Genomic DNA, 16,908 nt, shown 5'->3' with positions numbered 1-16,908 from the left:
TAGCGACACCTCGGCCGGGGCGGACAGAGCCGGCAGCCGGGTTTCGGCACCGGGCCGCTGCCGGGAGGCTCCAGGCGCAGCTGCAGCGCCAGCAGCCGCCGCGGCCCCGGCTCCAGGCGGAGGCGGAGGCGGAAAGCCGGGGCCGCTCGCCGCCGCGCCGCCGCCCGCCCGTAGCCCGCGGGGGAGTCCGTCGGCACGTCCGCCGGCACCGGCGGCAGCGGCGGCGGCGGCGGTTGGGGAAGGCGGCGGAGCTGCAGCGGCGCCGGCTCCGGGGCCGGGCGGGGACGGGGGGCGACGGGCGCCGAAAAGCCGCGGGGCCGCGACGCCGCGGCCGCGTCGCCGGGACGGGTGACGGCGCCCAGCTTGGCCGGGCTCAAGCAGGAGGCCAAAGCGGCGTAGAGCCGGGCCCGGTCGCGCACGTCCACGTCGGCGGCCGGCGGCGGCAGCCCCGGCGCCGGCAGCATGCGGGCGGCGGCGGCCAGGGCGGCGTGGCCCCCGCGCCAGTCGCCGGCGGATGCCGCCAAGCGCCGCAAGCAACGAGCCGCCGCCGCGCCGCCCGCCGGCCCCGGCGCCCGCGCCAGCACCCGCAGGTGCCAGCGCAGCTCGGCGTCCCCTGCCGGCGGCACCGCCGCCGCCGTCAGCACGGCCCGCCGCAGCGCCGCCCCAGCGCCGCCGGCCAGCCGGTGCCCGGCGCCGCCGCCGCCAAGTCGAGCAGCGCCGGCGCCAGGGCCGGGCGGCGGAGGAAGAGGCCGGCGGCGGCGGCGGCCAGCGCCACGTCGGGCCCCAGGCGGGCGGCGTAGAGGGCGGCGGCGCCGCAGAAGAGCCCCGCCGCCGCCGGCCCCGCCGCCGCCAGCTCCAGCGCCAGGCGCCGCAGGCAGCGCCCGCCCCGCTCGGCGTCCCGGCCCCCGTTCTCGGCGCACACGGCCGCCGCCAGCTCGTAGCGGGCCAGCAGGGCGCCGGGCGGCGCGTCGCAGCGCCCCGGGAAGAGCCCGGCGGCCAGGCGCGGCGTCAGCAGCACCGGCGGCCCGCCGGCGCCCAGCGGCCGGTTCTCGGGGAAGGCGGCGACGCACTCGAGGAAGAAGAGGCGGCGCGGCGGCGGCAGTGCCGGGTGCTGCGCCAGCCCGGCCAGGCGCCGCAGCAGGAAGGCTTCGTCCTCGGCGGTGAAGAGCGCCTCGCCGAAAGCGGCCTTGAGGCGCAGGGCGGCGTGAAGCGGCGCCGCCTCCCCGCTGCCCAGCAGCCGCACCAGCGGCGCCTTGAAGACGGCCGGCGCCGGCACCGCCGCCCCGCTCAGCGCCCACAGCGCCTGCGCCTGGGCGGCCGGCGGCTGCAGGAAGGCGCCGGCCAGCAGCGCCGGCACGGCGCCGGGCGCCGGGGCGGCCGCCAGCAGCAGGGCCAGCGGCACCGGCGGCGGGCGGCCGCAGGGCAGCGGCAGTGGCGGCGCGGGGCAGGCGCTCAGCAGCGGCGGGCGGGCGGCGTGCAGCTCGCGCAGGCACTCGGCGGCGGCGGCGGGACGCGGCTCGTCGGGGCGCAGCAGCAGGGCCGCAAAGGCGGCGGCGGCGGTGGCGGCGCCGGTGGCCACCAGGACGGTGGCGGTGGCCAGCAGCAGCAGGGCGCGCGGGGGCCCCGGCGGCTCCGGCAGCGCCAGCAGCTCCAGCAGGGCTTCGGCCGCCTCTTCGCCCACCGCCCGGCTCGGGCACACGGAACCGGGAGACTCCAGCAGCAGCCACAGCACCGACACCTGCGGGGGGGCCCAGGCGTCCGGGTCGGGGAGGGCCCAGGCGTCCGGGTTGGGAGGTCCCAGGTGTCCGGGTCAGGGAGGGCCCAGGTGTCCGGGAATGGGGGGGCCCAGGTGTCCGGGTCGGGGGGGCCAAGGCGTCCGGGTCAAGGGGGCCCACGTGTCCGGGTCGGGGGGGCCCACGTGTCCGGGTCAAGGGGGCCCAGGCGTCCGGGGAAGCCCATCCCTCCCCCCCTTTAGGCCTCGCTCTGGGGACCCAGGTGTCACTTCCTGCCCCCCAACAGGGGCCCAGGCGTCCGGGTTCCCCCTCCCCCCCCCGGGGGGGGCCCAGGCGTCCGGGCGCGCACCTGGTGGCGGCGGGCGGGGGCGGGGCCGCGCAGCGCGCGCACCGCGGGCGGGTCCCGGTGGTCGCCGCCGCCCAGCGCCGCCCCGAGCCGCGCCCAGGCCTCGGCGGCCGCCGGCGCCATGGCGGCCGCGCAGGAGTGGGGGGGGAGGAAGGTGCTGCGCCTGCGCCGCCGCAGGGCGCGCCGGGATGCAACGGGGCGCTTCTGCGTCGCCGCGAGGCCTGCCGGGATATAGCGGGGCACTTTGGCGCCGCCGCGGGGCCCGCCGGGATATAGCGGGGCGCTTCGGCGCCGCCGCGGGGCCTGCCGGGATACAGCGGGGCGCTCGCGGGGCGCTGTGGGATACAGCGCGGCGCCTCCGGGCCGCCGCGGGGAACTGTGGGATGCTGGGGGTCACCGCAGGGCATAGGGGGGGTCGCGGGGCATTTTGGGCTATGGGAGGGGACTGCAGGGTCCCCTATGGACCCCATAGGCCCCCCTATAGCCCCTATGGACCCCCCATAGCACCTGTAGCCCCCTATAGCCCCTGTGGACCCCCAAAACCCCCTATAGCCCCTGTGGCTCCTCTCAGCCCCCAGCGACCCCATAGACCCCCTATAGCCCCCCCCACGGCCCCTATGGAAACCCCAGACCCCCTATAGCCCCCCATAGCCCCCTCCAGCAACCACAGACCCCAGCGACCCCCTAGAGCCTTTATGCCCCCCCCCCCGGGGCCCCTATAGCCCTGACGGGTCCCTATAGCCCCCGGACGCCTGGGCCCCTGGAGAGGCACCCGGACGCCTGGGCCCCGGGGGGGGGGGCGGGGGGGGCTCCCGGACGCCTGGGCCCCGGGGGCAGCCGAGGCCGCGTGAGTCAGCGGGCCGGGCGGGCTGGTTCCCCCGCGTCCGTCCCCCCCGGCCCCCCCGAAGCCACCGGGGCCGGAAAGACGGGCCGGACGCCTGGGCCCCGCGGGCCGGCGCCGCCCTGGCTCGTGGCAACGGGGCCGCCCCGGCGCAGCGGCACGTAGCCGCCCCGCTGCCGAGCGGGCCCAGGCGTCCGGGCGGGTCCCCTCCGCCCCGGGGGGAACCAGGCGTCCGGCTCCTCCCCCCTGCTGTGACCGCTGCCCTCGGGGGGGCCCAGGCGTCCGGGTGCCCCCCAAGAGGACCCAGGTGTCCGGGTGTCCCCGTTGGGGGCCCAGGCGTCCGGGTGTCCCCCAAGAGGACCCAGGCGTCCGGGTGTCCCTGTTAGGGGCCCAGGCATCCAAGTGCCCCCCCCAAGAGGACCCAGGCGTCCAGACGTCCCCGTTGGGGGCCCAGGCGTCCGGGTGCCCCCCCCAAGGGGGCCCAGGCATCCAGGTGTCCCCTAAGGGGCCCAGGCGTCCGAGTGCCCCCAAGAGGGCCCAGGCGTCCGGACGTCCCTGTTAGGGGCCCAGGCGTCCGGGTGCCCCCCCCCAAGGGGACCCAGGCGTCCGGACGTCCCCGTTGGGGGCCCAGGCGTCCGGGTGCCTGTTACTCGCCCGGGGCCGTCCCGGTGCGACCGGTTCCTCCGGCGCCTCCCGGGCGTCTCCGCGTCCCGCTGGGGCTGCGGCTGGGGGGGGGGGGTGGGGGGGGGGGTGTCGGGGCCCAGGCGTCCGGGCCGGGCCCCTCCCCCGCCCCCGGGTGCCGACGGGGCGGAGCCTGGGCGGCGGCGCGTGGCCGGGAACACGCGTGACCGGGAACACGCGTGGCCGGGAACACGCGTGGCCGGGAAGGCGCCGAGAGGCGCCGGGCAGGGGGGCGACCCCCAGGTGCCGTGGGGACGCGTGTGGGGCCTGGATGGGGACACGCGTGGGGCTGGCATGGGGACACGTGTGGGGCCTGGATGGGGACACGTGTGGGGCCTGGATGGGGACACGCGTGGGCTGGCATGGGGACACGTGTGGGGCCCGCTTAGGAACATGTGTGGGTCCAACATGGGGACATGCATAGGGCCAAGGTGGGGCATGTGTGGGGCAAGGATGGAGCACATGTGTGCGACGAAGATGGGGACACATGTGGGGCCAAGATGGGGACACATATGTTGCCCAGATGGGGACACGTGTGGGGCCGGGATGGAGACTGGGATGGGGACACGTGTGGGTCCAACATGGGGACACTTGTGGGGCCAAGATGGGACACATGTGGGGCCAAGATGGGGACACGTGTGGGGCTGGGATGGAGACTGGGATGGGGACACGTGTGGGTCCAACATGGGACATGCATAGGGCCAAGATGGGACACATGTGGGGCCAGGATGGGGACACGTATGGGGGCAGCATAGGGACACGTGTGGGTCCAACATGGGGACACGTGTGGGGCCAAGATGGGGACACGTGTGGGGCCAGGATGGGGACATGCATAGGGCCAAGATGGGGCACATGTGGGGCCGGGATGGGGACATGCATGGGTCCAACATGGGACATGCGTGGGGTCTGGATGGGGACATGTGTGGGGCCAAGATGGGGACACATGTGGGGCTGGGATGGAGACACATGTGGGGCAAGATGGGGACATATGTGGGGCTGGGATGGGGACACGCACGTTGCCCAGATGGGGACACGTGTGGGGCCGGGATGGGGACTGGGATGGGGACACGTGTGGGTCCAACATGGGGACATGCATAAGGCCAAGATGGGACATGCGTGGGGCCAACATTGGGACACTTGTGGGGCCAAGATGGGGCACATGTGGGGCCAAGATGGGGACATGTGTGGGGCCAGGATGGGGACCTGGATGGGGACACGCGTGGGTCCAACATTGGGACACTTGTGGGGCCAAGATGGGGCACATGTGGGGCCAAGGTGGGGCACATGTGGGGCCAAGATGGGGACACGTATTGGGGCAGCATAGGGACATGTGTGGGGCTGTCATGGGGACACGTGTGGGGCCAAGATGGGGACACGTGTGGGGCCAGGATGAGCACTGGGATGGGGACACGTGTGGGTCCAACATGGGGACACTTGTGGGGCCAAGATGGGGACACGTGTGGGGCCAGGATGGGGACATGCATAGGGCCAAGATGGGGCACATGTGGGGCTGGGATGGGGACACGCACATTGCCTGGATGGGGACATGTGTGGGGCCGGGATGGGGACTGGGATGGGGACACGTGTGGGGCCAGTTTGGGAACATGTGTGGGTCCAACATGGGGACACTTGTGGGGCCAGGATGGGGACACACGTAGGGCCAGGATGGGGATGTGTGGGGCCGGATGGGGACTGGGATGGGGACACGTGTGGGTCCAACATGGGGACAAGTGTGGGGCTGGGATGGGGACACACATGGGGCCGGGATGGGGATGTGTGGGGCTGGTGTGGGGACACGTGTGGGGCCGGGAAGGGGACTGGGATGGGGACGCGCGTGGGTCCAACACGGGGACACGCGTGGGGCTGGGACAGGGACACACGTCCGTCCCCGTGTCCCCGCGTCCCCCCGTGTCCCCGCGTCCCCCCGTGTCCCCACGTCCCGGTGTCCCGCGTCCCCGCGCGGAGCCGGAGCCGGTGGCGGCGTCGGGGGCGTCAGGGCGCCGCGGGCTCCCGCTGGCCCCGTTATTTCCCAACGCGGCGCCGGCCCGACCGGCTCCGTGCGGCTCCGGCTCCCGCCCGGCCCGACCGGTCCCGCCGGCTGCGGCCCCATAAAGCCCTTCCCGGGCGCCCGGAGACACCCGGAGACGCCCGGAGCCGCACGGAGCCGCACGGAGACACCTGGAGCTGCGCACGGAGACACCTGGAGCCGCACGGATCCACACGACTCCGCACGCCCGGCATCTCCAGCACCGCGTCGCTTCCACGGCATCGGCACGCAACATCCCGGCAGCACACGGAGCAGCCGGGACGGCGGCGGAGCCGGGAGCCGGCGCCGAAACTGACTGGGGATTTGGATCCGGCGCCAAAACTGACCAGGGATTTGGGATCCGGTGCTGAAACTGACCGAGGATTTGGGATCCGGTGCCGAAACTGACCAGGGATTTGGGATCCGGCGCCAAAACTGACCGGGAATTTGGGATCCGGTGCCGAAACTGACTGGGGATTTGGGATCCGGCGCCGAAACTGACCGGGGATTTGGGATCCAGCACTGAAACTGACCAATAACTTCGAGTCCGGCACCGAAACTGACCAGGATTTGGGATCCAGCGTGGAAACCGAGCTGGGATCTGCGGTCCAGCACTGAAACTGACCACGGATTTGGGATCCAGTGCTGAAACTGACCAGGGATCTGGGTATCCGGGATTGAACTGACTGGAGATTTGTGATTGGGGCTGAAACTGACCCAGGATCTGGGATCCGGTGGTGAAACTGACCTGGGATCCGGGATTGAAACTGACCAGGAATCTGCCATCCAGGACGGAAACTGAGCGGAGATTTGGGAGCTGAAGCTGGAATTGACCTAGATCTGTGATCCAGGATCAAAACTGACTGGAGATTTGGGATCCAACACAGAAACTGAGCCAGGATCTGGGAATCCAACGCGGAAACGGAGCAGAGATTTGGGATCCGACACTGAAACCCACCAGGGATCGGCGAGACGGGACTGAAACTGACCGGATATTTGGGATCCGGGGCCGGAACTGACCCGGGATCTGGGATCCGCCGCTGCGACTGACCCGGGATTCGGTCTCGGAGGCCGAATCCGGCCGGCGCTCGGCGGCAGCGAGGCCCCGGGGCCGGGCGGGACCCGGCGAGCGGGATCCGGCGGGCGGGATCCGGCGATGCCCCGCGCCTTCCTGGTGAAGAAGCCCTGCGTGGCCACGGCCAGGCGCAACTGGAGCGAGCTGCCGGACGAGCAGCGCGCCGACATCTACGTGCCCAGTACGTGCCGCGTCCCCCCCCCCACCCCCCCCCCGCTGCACCCCCCCACCGGGGACCCCCGGGGACCCCCAAGGGATTCCCAAGGGACCCCAGTGTCCGGGGACCCCCAGGGACCCCCCAGGGACCCCCAAGAGATGCCAAAGGGACCCCGGTGTCTGGGAGACCCCCGGGGACCCCCAAGGGATTCCCAAGGGACCCCAGTGTCCGGGGACCCCCAGGGACCCCCATTGACCCCCAAGAGATGCCAAAGGGACCCAGGCATCTGGGAGACCCCCAGGGACCCCCCAGGGACCCCCAGGTGTCCGGGTGTCCCCGAGGGACCCCGAAAGGACCCAGGTGTCCGGGTGCCCCATAGAGCACCAGGGACCTCCCGGGACCCCCGGAACCCCCAGGGACCCCAAAGGGACCCAGGTGTCCGGGGGACCCTTGCTGACCCCCAGGGACCCCCATTGACCCCCAGGGACTCCCAAGGGACCCCCAGGGACCCAGGCGTCCGGGTGTCCCCTGCTGACCCCCCGGGACTCCCATTGACCCCCAGGAACCCCAAGGGACCCAGGCATCCGGGTGCCCCATAGAGCACCAGGGACCCCCACTGAACCCCAGGGACCACTAAGGGACCCCCCAAGGGACCCAGGCGTCCGGGTGCCCCACAGAGCACCAAGGACCCCCACTGAACCCCAGGGACCCCTAAGGGACCCCCAAGGGACCCAGGCGTCCGGGAGACCCCCATTGACCCCCATTGACCCCCAGGGACCCCAAAGGACCCCGGCGTCCGGGTGCCCCCTCCCCTTGGCAGGGCGAGCCCAGGCGTCCGGACGGGACGGGGTGTGTGTGGGGGGGGGGGCCGCCCCTGCCCTCCCTCCCTCCCTCCGCTCCCCTCCTGCCCCCGAGGGGCCCAGGCGTCCGGGCGCCGGGCGGGTGATTAACCCCGTAATGACAGGCCCGGGGCAGAGCCGCTCCCGGGTGGGGCAGGAGCCACGCGGCCGCCGCCCGCCCGGACGCCTGGGCCCCTGAGGCAGCGGTGGCGGTGGCGGCGCCCGGACGCCTGGGCCCCCCAGGATCACGTTGTCCATGGGGTGACCCGGACCCGCCCGGACGCCTGGCCCCCCGGGGACCACGTTGTCCGTGGGGTGACCCAGATCCGCCCGGATGCCTGGGCCCCCCGGGGACCACGTTGTCCGTGGGGTGACGCAGACCCGCCCGGACGCCTGGGCCCCCAGGGACCACGTTGTCCATGGGGTGACCCAGATCCGCCCGGACGCCTGGGCCCCCCCGGGGACCACGTTGTCCATGGGGTGACCCAGACCCGCCCGGACGCCTGGGCCCCCCGGGGACCACGTTGTCCATGGGGTGATGCAGACCCGCCCGGACGCCTGGGCCCCCCGGGGACCACGTTGTCCGTGGGGTGACGCAGACCCGCCCGGACGCCTGGGCCCCCCGGGGACCACGTTGTCCATGGGGTGACGCAGACCCGCCCGGACGCCTGGGCCCCCCGGGGACCACGTTGTCCGTGGGGTGACGCAGACCCGCCCGGACGCCTGGGCCCCCCGGGGACCACGTTGTCCGTGGGGTGACGCAGACCCGCCCGGACGCCTGGGCCCCCCGGGGACCACGTTGTCCATGGGGTGACCCAGACCCGCCCGGACGCCTGGGCCCCCCGGGGACCACGTTGTCCATGGGGTGATGCAGACCCGCCCGGACGCCTGGGCCCCCCGGGGACCACGTTGTCCGTGGGGTGACGCAGACCCGCCCGGACGCCTGGGCCCCCCGGGGACCACGTTGTCCATGGGGTGACGCAGACCCGCCCGGACGCCTGGGCCCCCCGGGGACCACGTTGTCCGTGGGGTGACGCAGACCCGCCCGGACGCCTGGGCCCCCCGGGGACCACGTTGTCCGTGGGGTGACGCAGACCCGCCCGGACGCCTGGGCCCTCCGGGGACCACGTTGTCCATGGGGTGACGCAGACCCGCCCGGACACCTGGGCCCCCCGGGGACCACGTTGTCCGTGGGGTGACCCAGACCCGCCCGGACGCCTGGGCCCCCCGGGGACCACGTTGTCCGTGGGGTGACCCGGACCCGCCCGGACGCCTGGGCCCCCCGGGGACCACGTTGTCCGTGGGGTGACGCAGACCCGCCCGGACGCCTGGGCCCCCCCGGGGACCACGTTGTCCGTGGGGTGACGCAGACCCGCCCGGACGCCTGGGCCCCCCGGGGACCACGTTGTCCGTGGGGTGACCCGGACCCGCCCGGACGCCTGGGCCCCCCGGGGACCACGTTGTCCGTGGGGTGACGCAGACCCGCCCGGACGCCTGGGCCCCCCGGGACCACGTTGTCCGTGGGGTGACGCAGACCCGCCCGGACGCCTGGGCCCCCCCGGGGACCACGTTGTCCATGGGGTGACGCAGACCCGCCCGGACGCCTGGGCCCCCGGGACCACGTTGTCCGTGGGGTGACGCAGACCCGCCCGGACGCCTGGGCCCCTGCGTGGCGGCGCCAGGCCCCAGTTGGCCGGACTGGGCCGACTGGTTGCGGCGTCGCCGCTGCCGCCGGGGGGGGCGGGGGGGGCCCGGAGCTGGCGACACCCCGCCGGAAACGCTTAATTAGCGGCCGCCTCGTTAGCGCTAATGGAGCCGCCCGACCGGTCCGGGGGGGCCCTTGTTTACCGCGGCCGCCGCGGCCCCGCCTGCCCCGCGGGTCGGGGGTGAGGGGGGGGGGAGCGGATTTTGGGGGGGATCTGAGGGGATTTGGGGGTTCCTGACTCTGACCCTGACCCCCCCCACCCAAAGGCTGCCTGAGAGGGGGGGGGATTGGGGGGGATTTTAGGGGATTTTGGGGTCCCTCTTGCAACACAGCCCCCCCCCTTAGTCTGCCCGGGGGGATTTGGGGGGGATTTGGGGGTTCTGGGCCCCCTTTAGTCTGCCTGGGGGGGGGGATTTTGGGGTGATTTGGGGTGATTTGGGGGTTCTGGCCCCCCTTTAGTCTGCCTGGGGGGGATTTGGGGTGGATTTTGGGGTGGATCTGGGGGATTTGGGCCCCCCCGGTGACCCGGCCCCCCCAGTCTGCCTGGGGGGGATTTGGGGGTTCTGGCCCCCCCTTAGTCTGCCCGGGGGGGATTTGGGGGGGAATTTGGGGGGATTTGGGGATTCTGGCCCCCCTTTAGTCTGCCTGGGGGGGGATTTTGGGGTGATTTGGGGTGATTTGGGGGTTCTGGCCCCCCTTTAGTCTGCCTGGGGGGGGATTTTGGGGGGATTTGGGGGATTTGGGGTTCTGGCCCCCCTTTAGTCTGCCCGGGGGGGATTTGGGGTGGATTTTGGGGTGGATCTGGGGGATTTGGGGCCCCCCGGTAACCCTGACCCCCCCCCAGTCTGCCTGGGGGTGGATTTGGGGTGGATTTTGGGTGGATTTTGGGGTGGATTTGGGGTCCCCTCATAACCCGCCCCCCCCCAGTCTGCCTGGGGTGGATTTGGGGGGGGATTTGGGGGGGATATGGACCCCCCCGCTGACCCTGACCCCCCCCCCGCAGTCTGCCTGGGGGGCTGCGCCCTGCGCAGGGACCCCGAGCCGGCGGCGGCGGCGGCCGCCCCCCTCGACATGACGCTGCGCGGCCCCGGCTGCCCCCCGCCGCCGCCGGCCCCCCCCGGCGCCCCCCCCCGCCGCCCGCCCGGCCCCTTCCTGCACCCCAAGGCCAAGGTGAGGGGGGGGCTGCGCGGGGGGGGGGGGGGGGAGATGGGGGTCCCCGGGATGGGGGGGGTCCCTGGGGCTGGGGGTCACTAGTACGGGGGGGGAGTCCTGGGTTTGGGGGGTCCCTGGGGTTGGGGGGGGTCCCCAGCACGGGGGCTCCCAAGGTTTGGGGGGGTCCCTGGGGACCTGGGGGGGTTCCTGGACCTGGGGGGGTCCCTGGGGTTGGGGGGGTCCCCAGTACAGGGGGTCCCAAGGTTTGGGGGGGTCCCTGGGGACTTGGGGGGGTCCCTGGACCTGGGGGGGGGTCCCTGGGGTTGGGGGGGGTCCCCAATGTGAGGGGTCCCTGGGTCTAGGGGTTTCCTGGGGACCTGGGGGGGGGTTCCCCAGTATGGGGGGGGTCCCTGGGGACCTGGGGGGGGGTCCCTGGGCTTGGGGGTCCCCAGTATGAAGGGTCCCTGGGCACCTGGGGGGGGTCCTCGGTTTGAGGGGGGTCCTTGGGGTTGGGGGAGGGTCCCTGGGGACCTGGGGGGGGTCCCTGGGGTTGGGGGTCCCCAGTATGGGGGGGTCCCTGGGTTTGGGGGAGACCTGGGGTGCGGGGTTCCCAGTATGGGGGGGGGGGGCTCTGGGGTTGGAGGTCCCCAGTAATGGGGGGGTCCCAAGGTTTGGGGGATCTCTGGGGACCTGGGGGGGGTCCCTGGGGTTGGGGAGGGTCCCTGGGCACCTGGGGGGGGTCCCTGGATCTGGAGGGGGTCCCTGGGGTCAGAGGGGTCCCCAGTATGGGGGGGTCTCCGGCTTTGGGGTGTCCCTGGGGTTGGGGGTCCCCAGTATGGGGGGGTGCCTGGGGTTGGGGGGGGGGGTCCCTGGATCTGGGGGGGGTCCTGGGGTCAGAGGAGTCCCCAGTATGGGGGGGTCTCCGGCTTTGGGGTGTCCCTGGGGTTGGGGGTCCCCAGTATGGGGGGGGTGCCTGGGGTTGGGGGGGTCCCTGGGGACCTGGGGGGGGGTCCCTGGGTTTGGGGAGGGTCCCTGGGGACCTGGGGGGGGGGGTCCCGTATCCGGGTGTCCCCAACGCGAGGCGCCCCGTACCCGGGGGGCAGCAGGTTCCCCCCCCCCCCAGCACGGCTGACGTGGCGGCGGGCGCCCAGGTGCCGGCAGACGTCGGAGCGGGGCCGGGCGGCGTCTCCGGGCTCGGCTCGGGACCGGGAGCGGGATCGGGATCGGGATCGGGGCCGGGGGAGCCCTTCCGCTGCCCCGTGTGCCAGAAGAGCTTCGGCTTCCAGCGGATGCTCAACCGGCACCTCAAGTGCCACAGCGAGGTGAAGCGGCACCTGTGTCCCTACTGCGGCAAGGGCTTCAACGACACCTTCGACCTCAAGCGCCACGTGCGCACCCACACCGGTGAGGAGGCAGCCGCCGGCACCGCCGGCACCGCCGGGATGCGGGAGAGAGACGGCAGAGACGCGGGAGAGACACGGGGGAGACGGGGGAGACGGGGGAGACGGGGGAGACGGGGGAGACGGGGAGAGACGGGGGAGACGGGGGAGACGGGAGAGATGGGAGAGACGGGAGAGATGGGAGAGACGGGAGAGACGGGAGAGACGGGAGAGACGGGAGAGACGCGGGAGAGACACGGGGGAGACGGGAGAGACGGGGGAGACGGGAGAGATGGGAGAGATGGAGGGAGACGGGGGAGACGGGGGAGACGGGGGAGACGGGAGAGATGGGGGAGACGGAGGGAGACAGGAGACGGAGAGAGATGGGAGAGACGGAGAGAGACAGGAGAGACAGGGGGAGACGGGGGAGACGGAGGGAGACGGGAAAGATGGGGAGACGGGGGAGACGAGAGACGGGGGAGACGGGGGAGACGGAGGGAGACGGGAGAGATGGGGGAGACGGGGGAGACGGGAGAGATGGAGGGAGACGGGGAGACAGGGGAGACGGAGGGAGACGGGGGAGACGGGAGAGACGGAGAGAGACGGGGGAGACGGGGGAGACGGGAGAGACGGGGGAGATGGGAGAGACGGGGGGAGACGGGGGAGATCGGGGGAGACGGAGGGAGACGGGGGAGACGGAGGGAGACGGGGGAGACACGGGGAGACGGGAGCTGGCGGGGAGCAGGGCCGCGAGACGGCGGGGATCGGCATCAGCCGGGGTTCGAGGTGCCGGGGATCAGGATCGGATGGGGATTGGGATTGGCCAGGGATTGGGATTGGCCAGGGATTGGGATTGGCTGGGATTGGATCAGCCAGGGATTCAGATAGGCATCAGCCGGGGTTTGGATCGGCTGGGGTTCGGGGCGCCGGGGATTGGGATTGGCCAGGGATTGGGATCAGGATCGGCCGGGGTTTGGGATCGGCTGGGGTTCGGGGCGCCGGGATTGGGATCGGCCAGGGATTGGGATAGGGATCAGCTGGGGTTTGGGATCGGCTGGGGTTCGGGGCACCAGAGATTGGGATCAGCCAGGGATTGGGATAGGGATCAGACGGGGTTTGGGATCGGCTGGGTTCGGGCACCAGGGATTGGGATCAGCCAGGGATTGGGATAGGGATCAGACGGGGTTTGGGATCGGCTGGGGTTCGGGGTGCCGGGGATTGGGATCGGCCAGGGATTGGGATCGGGATCGGTCAGGGTGATGGCAGGGTGATGTGCTCTAGTGTGGCCCGAAATCTAGACGAGGAGGGTCCTGGATTGGGGGGGGGGGGGGTGTTGCAGATCCCAAATCAGGGGCATCCTGGATCGGGGGGTCCCAAATCCCAAACCAAGCGGATCCCGGATCAGGGGGGTCCCAGGTCCCAGCGCAGGCAGGTCCCAGGTCAGGAGGGTCCCGAATCCCAGACCAGGCAGGTCCTGGATCGGGGGGGGGTCTCATAGGACCAGGCGGGTCCCAGATGGGGGGGGTCCTGGATCGGGGGGGGGGTCCCAAATCCCAAACCAGGCGGGTCCCAGATCAGGGGGGTCCCAGACCAGGAAGGTTCTATATTGGGGGGGGCTCCATAGAGACCAGGCAGATGCCAGATCGGGGGGGGGGGTCCCAAATCCCAAACCAGGTGGGTCCCGAATCGGGGGGGTCCCGGATCGGGGGGGGGGGTCCCAGATCCCAGATCAGGCGGGTCCTGAATCCCAAACCAGGCGGGTCCTGGATCGGGGGGGTCCCAGACTGGAGGGTCCGGATCGGGGGGGTCCCAGGTCCCAGCGTAGCAGGTCCCAAACCAGGCGGGTCCGAGATCAGGCGGGTCCCAGATCAGGGGGGTCCAGACTGGGGGGGGGGGGGGGGGTCCCAGGTCCCAAACTAGGCGGGTCCGAGATCAGGAAGGTCCCGGATTGGGGTGGGGGGTCCCGGATCGGGGGGGTGGCAGGAGCGTGCCGCGGCGCTGAGACGTTCGCCCCCCCCCCCCCCCCAACGCGGCAGGCGTGCGGCCCTACAAGTGCAGCCTGTGCGAGAAGGCCTTCACGCAGCGCTGCTCGCTGGAGTCGCACCTCAAGAAGATCCACGGCGTGGCGCAGCGCTACGCCTACAAGGAGCGGCGCGCCAAGCTCTACGTGTGCGAGGAGTGCGGCGGCACCGCCGACAGCCAGGACGGCCACCTGGCCCACCTGCGCCAGCGCCACCCCCACAGCCCCCTGCTCGCCAAGCTGGCCCGCAAGGCCGCCGCCGCCGCCGGGGCCGCCCTGCCCCGCCCCGCCCCCGCCGCCCCCTAGGACACGCCCCCCGCCGCCTGGGACACGCCCCCTCCTGCCGGGGACTCCGCCCTCGAGGTGCCTCCCCCCAACGGAGCCGGCGCGCAGGGCTGGTGGTGCTGTGCTGGCTGCCTCGACCCCTAGGCCACGCCCCCTGTCCATAGGACACGCCCCCTGTCCATAGGACACGCCCCCTGCTGTGGACTCCGCCCCCGAGGCGCCTCCCCCCCCCCCCACAACGGAGCCGGCACGCAAGGCTGGTGGTGGTGGAGCTGGGCTGGGCTGCCTCGACCCCTGGGCCACGCCCCCTGTCCATAGACCACGCCCCCTGTCCATAGGACACACCCCCTGCTGTGGACTCCGCCCCCGAGGTGCCTCCTCCCCCCCCCCCACAACGGAGCCAGCACGCAAGGCTGGTGGTGGGGCTGTGCTGGGCTGCCTCGACCCCTAGGCCACGCCCCCTGTCTCTAGGACACGCCCCCGTCCATAGGACACGCCCCCACCGCCTGGGACATGCCCCCCTGCTATGGACTCTGCCCTTGAGGCTCCCCCCCCGAACCGAGCTGGCACGAAAGGCTGGTGGTGGAGCCATGCTGGCCTGCCTCAACCCCTAGGCCACGCCCCCTGTACATAGGCCACGCCCACTGCCACCACAGACTCCACCCTCAACCCCCCCTCCCACCACCAAGTTGGCACACAAGGCTGGTGGCGGTGCTGCCCTGGCCCATCCCAACCTCTAGGCCACGCCCCCTGACACCAGGCCACGCCCCACCACCTGGGCCACGCCCCCAGCTATGGACTGCACCCTTGAGGCTCCTCCCCCAACTGAGCTGCCACCCAAGGCTGATGGCGGCACTGCCCTGGCTCATCCCACCCTCTAGGCCACGCCCCCTGCCCCTAGGGCACACCCACCCACCATCTGAGCCACGCCCCCTGCTGCCATGGACTCCACCCTCGAGCCCCCCCCTCCAAGCTGGCACACAAGGCTGGAGGCGGCGCTGCCCTGGCTCATCCCGCCCCCTCATAGGCCACGCCCCCTCCCTGGCCAGGCCTTGTTGCTGCCCTGTGTTGGGCCTTAGGTCCCGCCCTCCCCTTCTAGGCCACGCCCCTCATGGGTTCAGGCCCCGCCCCCTGCCTGGCAGGGGCTAGGCACTTCTGGGGGGGGGTGCTGCTGCTAAGCCACGCCCAATTTGGGTGCGGACCACGCCCCCCCCCTCCACTGCAGGGAGGCCAAATGCCCCCTGACTGCCAGGACCCCACATTAATATTTAGGCCACGCCCCCAAGGGGAGGCCACACACCCCAGCAAGATGCTGCCCTGGGTGGGCACTGAGGCCCCACCCCTAGGAGAGGCCACGCCCCTCCAGGGCTCTCAGGCCCTGCCCTGCTGCTAGGCCCCACCCCACCTGCAACAGGTGCCGCCCCCTGCTGACAGCGACCACGCCCCCATCGGGCAGGCCCCGCCCCCCATCCGGGCGCAGGCCCCGCCCCCTAGGGCTGGCCCCGCCCCCCAGCAGCACAGCATCGCGTGGTGGTGGGGGAGGGGAGCCCAGATAAAGCTATACATATTCACCTATAGGCTCCTGCCTGTCCCTATGGGCCCCGGCTACCCCCCCCCACTGCTTCTGTGTCCCCTAAACCTGTGGGAAGAGCTATAGGGCCCCTATAGGATGGGGGCGGGGTCACCCCTCCCCCCATCCTGCCCCTCACAGCCGCCCCCTATACACGCCCGGTAGCGGCTTTGCCCCTATGGCGACCACCAGCCCCTACAGAACGACGTCATCCATCCGCCCCCCCCCCACCACACTGACCTCCTCGCAGCCGCCTGCCCGTCTATAGGGGCGGGACGTCGCCTATAGCCCGGCCCGGGCCCTCCTCTGCCTATAGGCCGCGTCTCCATGGCGACCGCGCGCCGCGCCGCGCACGCGCCCCCCCGGGCGGGTGGAGGGAGGGGGCGCGCGAGGTCGCCACTCCCATTGGCCCGCACGACAGCCAATGGGAAGAGGCGGCGAGGGGCGGGAGGCGTGGCCGCGCGCATGCGCGGGGCGGTGCCCAGCGCGGCGCATAGCAGGCGCCGGAGCGCCTATAGGCGAGGGGGCGGGGCTTGCGCTATAGGGGACCAGCCCCGCCCACCGCCTCCCCCTATAGAGAAAGAGGAGGGGGGGGCAGGGCAGCAGCTCACGAGCGCCGCTAGGGCCGTACTCCCCAACGGGCTCTACTCCCCAGGGGGCTATTCTATAGGCGCTCCATTCTATGGGGGGGGGGCCGAACCTCTCCATAAGAGGTGTGGGGACGTATAGGGCTTCCACGGTGGGAGCTGCTGGGAGAACACCCCGGCACTGGGGGAGGGAGGGTCTCCTATAGGGCTGCGTGAGCCCGCTCCGCTCGCCTATAGACCCCCGCGGCACTCGCTATAAGGCCCTATAGGGCGGCACCCTATAGCCCCCCCCCCCCCCACGGGAGGCACACAGGCGCTGCGGTTAGTCCAGTCTTTATTGCCCCGGAGCCCCCGGGGAAGGGGGGGGGCCGGGGGGGGGAGCCCCATGTCGTCGTCGTCCCCCCCCCCGGTTTGTTCCCACGGGGGGGGGGCGGCCCCCCCCCCCCACTTCCAGTCTCTCCCTTTTTGGTCACAGTCTCCGTGTCCCCCCCTCCCCCCCCCGCTTTGGGACC

The 16,908-nt window shown here is 72.6% G+C and overlaps 1 protein-coding gene across 1 annotated transcript; it reads left to right on the top strand.

Annotated features, from left to right (window-relative positions):
- The first annotated feature begins 6,783 nt into the window (after positions 1-6,783).
- On the top strand, positions 6,784-14,260 carry OVOL1 (ovo like transcriptional repressor 1). The gene is made up of 6 exons (XM_067314767.1): positions 6,784-6,883; positions 10,407-10,573; positions 10,729-10,801; positions 11,328-11,354; positions 11,786-11,959; positions 13,971-14,260. The coding sequence occupies exons 1-6, from the start codon at positions 6,784-6,786 to the stop codon at positions 14,258-14,260; spliced, it is 831 nt and encodes a 276-aa protein (XP_067170868.1).
- Positions 14,261-16,908: the final 2,648 nt, after the last annotated feature.

Source organism: Apteryx mantelli, chromosome 37, assembly GCF_036417845.1.
Source record: "Apteryx mantelli isolate bAptMan1 chromosome 37, bAptMan1.hap1, whole genome shotgun sequence".
Taxonomy (NCBI): domain Eukaryota; kingdom Metazoa; phylum Chordata; class Aves; order Apterygiformes; family Apterygidae; genus Apteryx; species Apteryx mantelli.
Note: the sequence above shows the minus strand (reverse complement) of the source record. Positions and strands in the feature narration are given on the sequence as shown.

Excerpts from the sequence above, each read along its gene's own strand:
- OVOL1 (XM_067314767.1), top strand. The coding sequence starts at position 6,784 with ATGCCCCGCGCCTTCCTGGTGAAGAAGCCCTGCGTGGCCACGGCCAGG. Across the intron at positions 6,884-10,406 it reads CGCCGACATCTACGTGCCCA|TCTGCCTGGGGGGCTGCGCC; the intron begins GTACGTGCCGCG and ends CCCCCCCCGCAG. Across the intron at positions 11,355-11,785 it reads CCCAGTATGGGGGGGTCTCC|CGGGGCCGGGGGAGCCCTTC; the intron begins GGCTTTGGGGTG and ends CGGGATCGGGAT.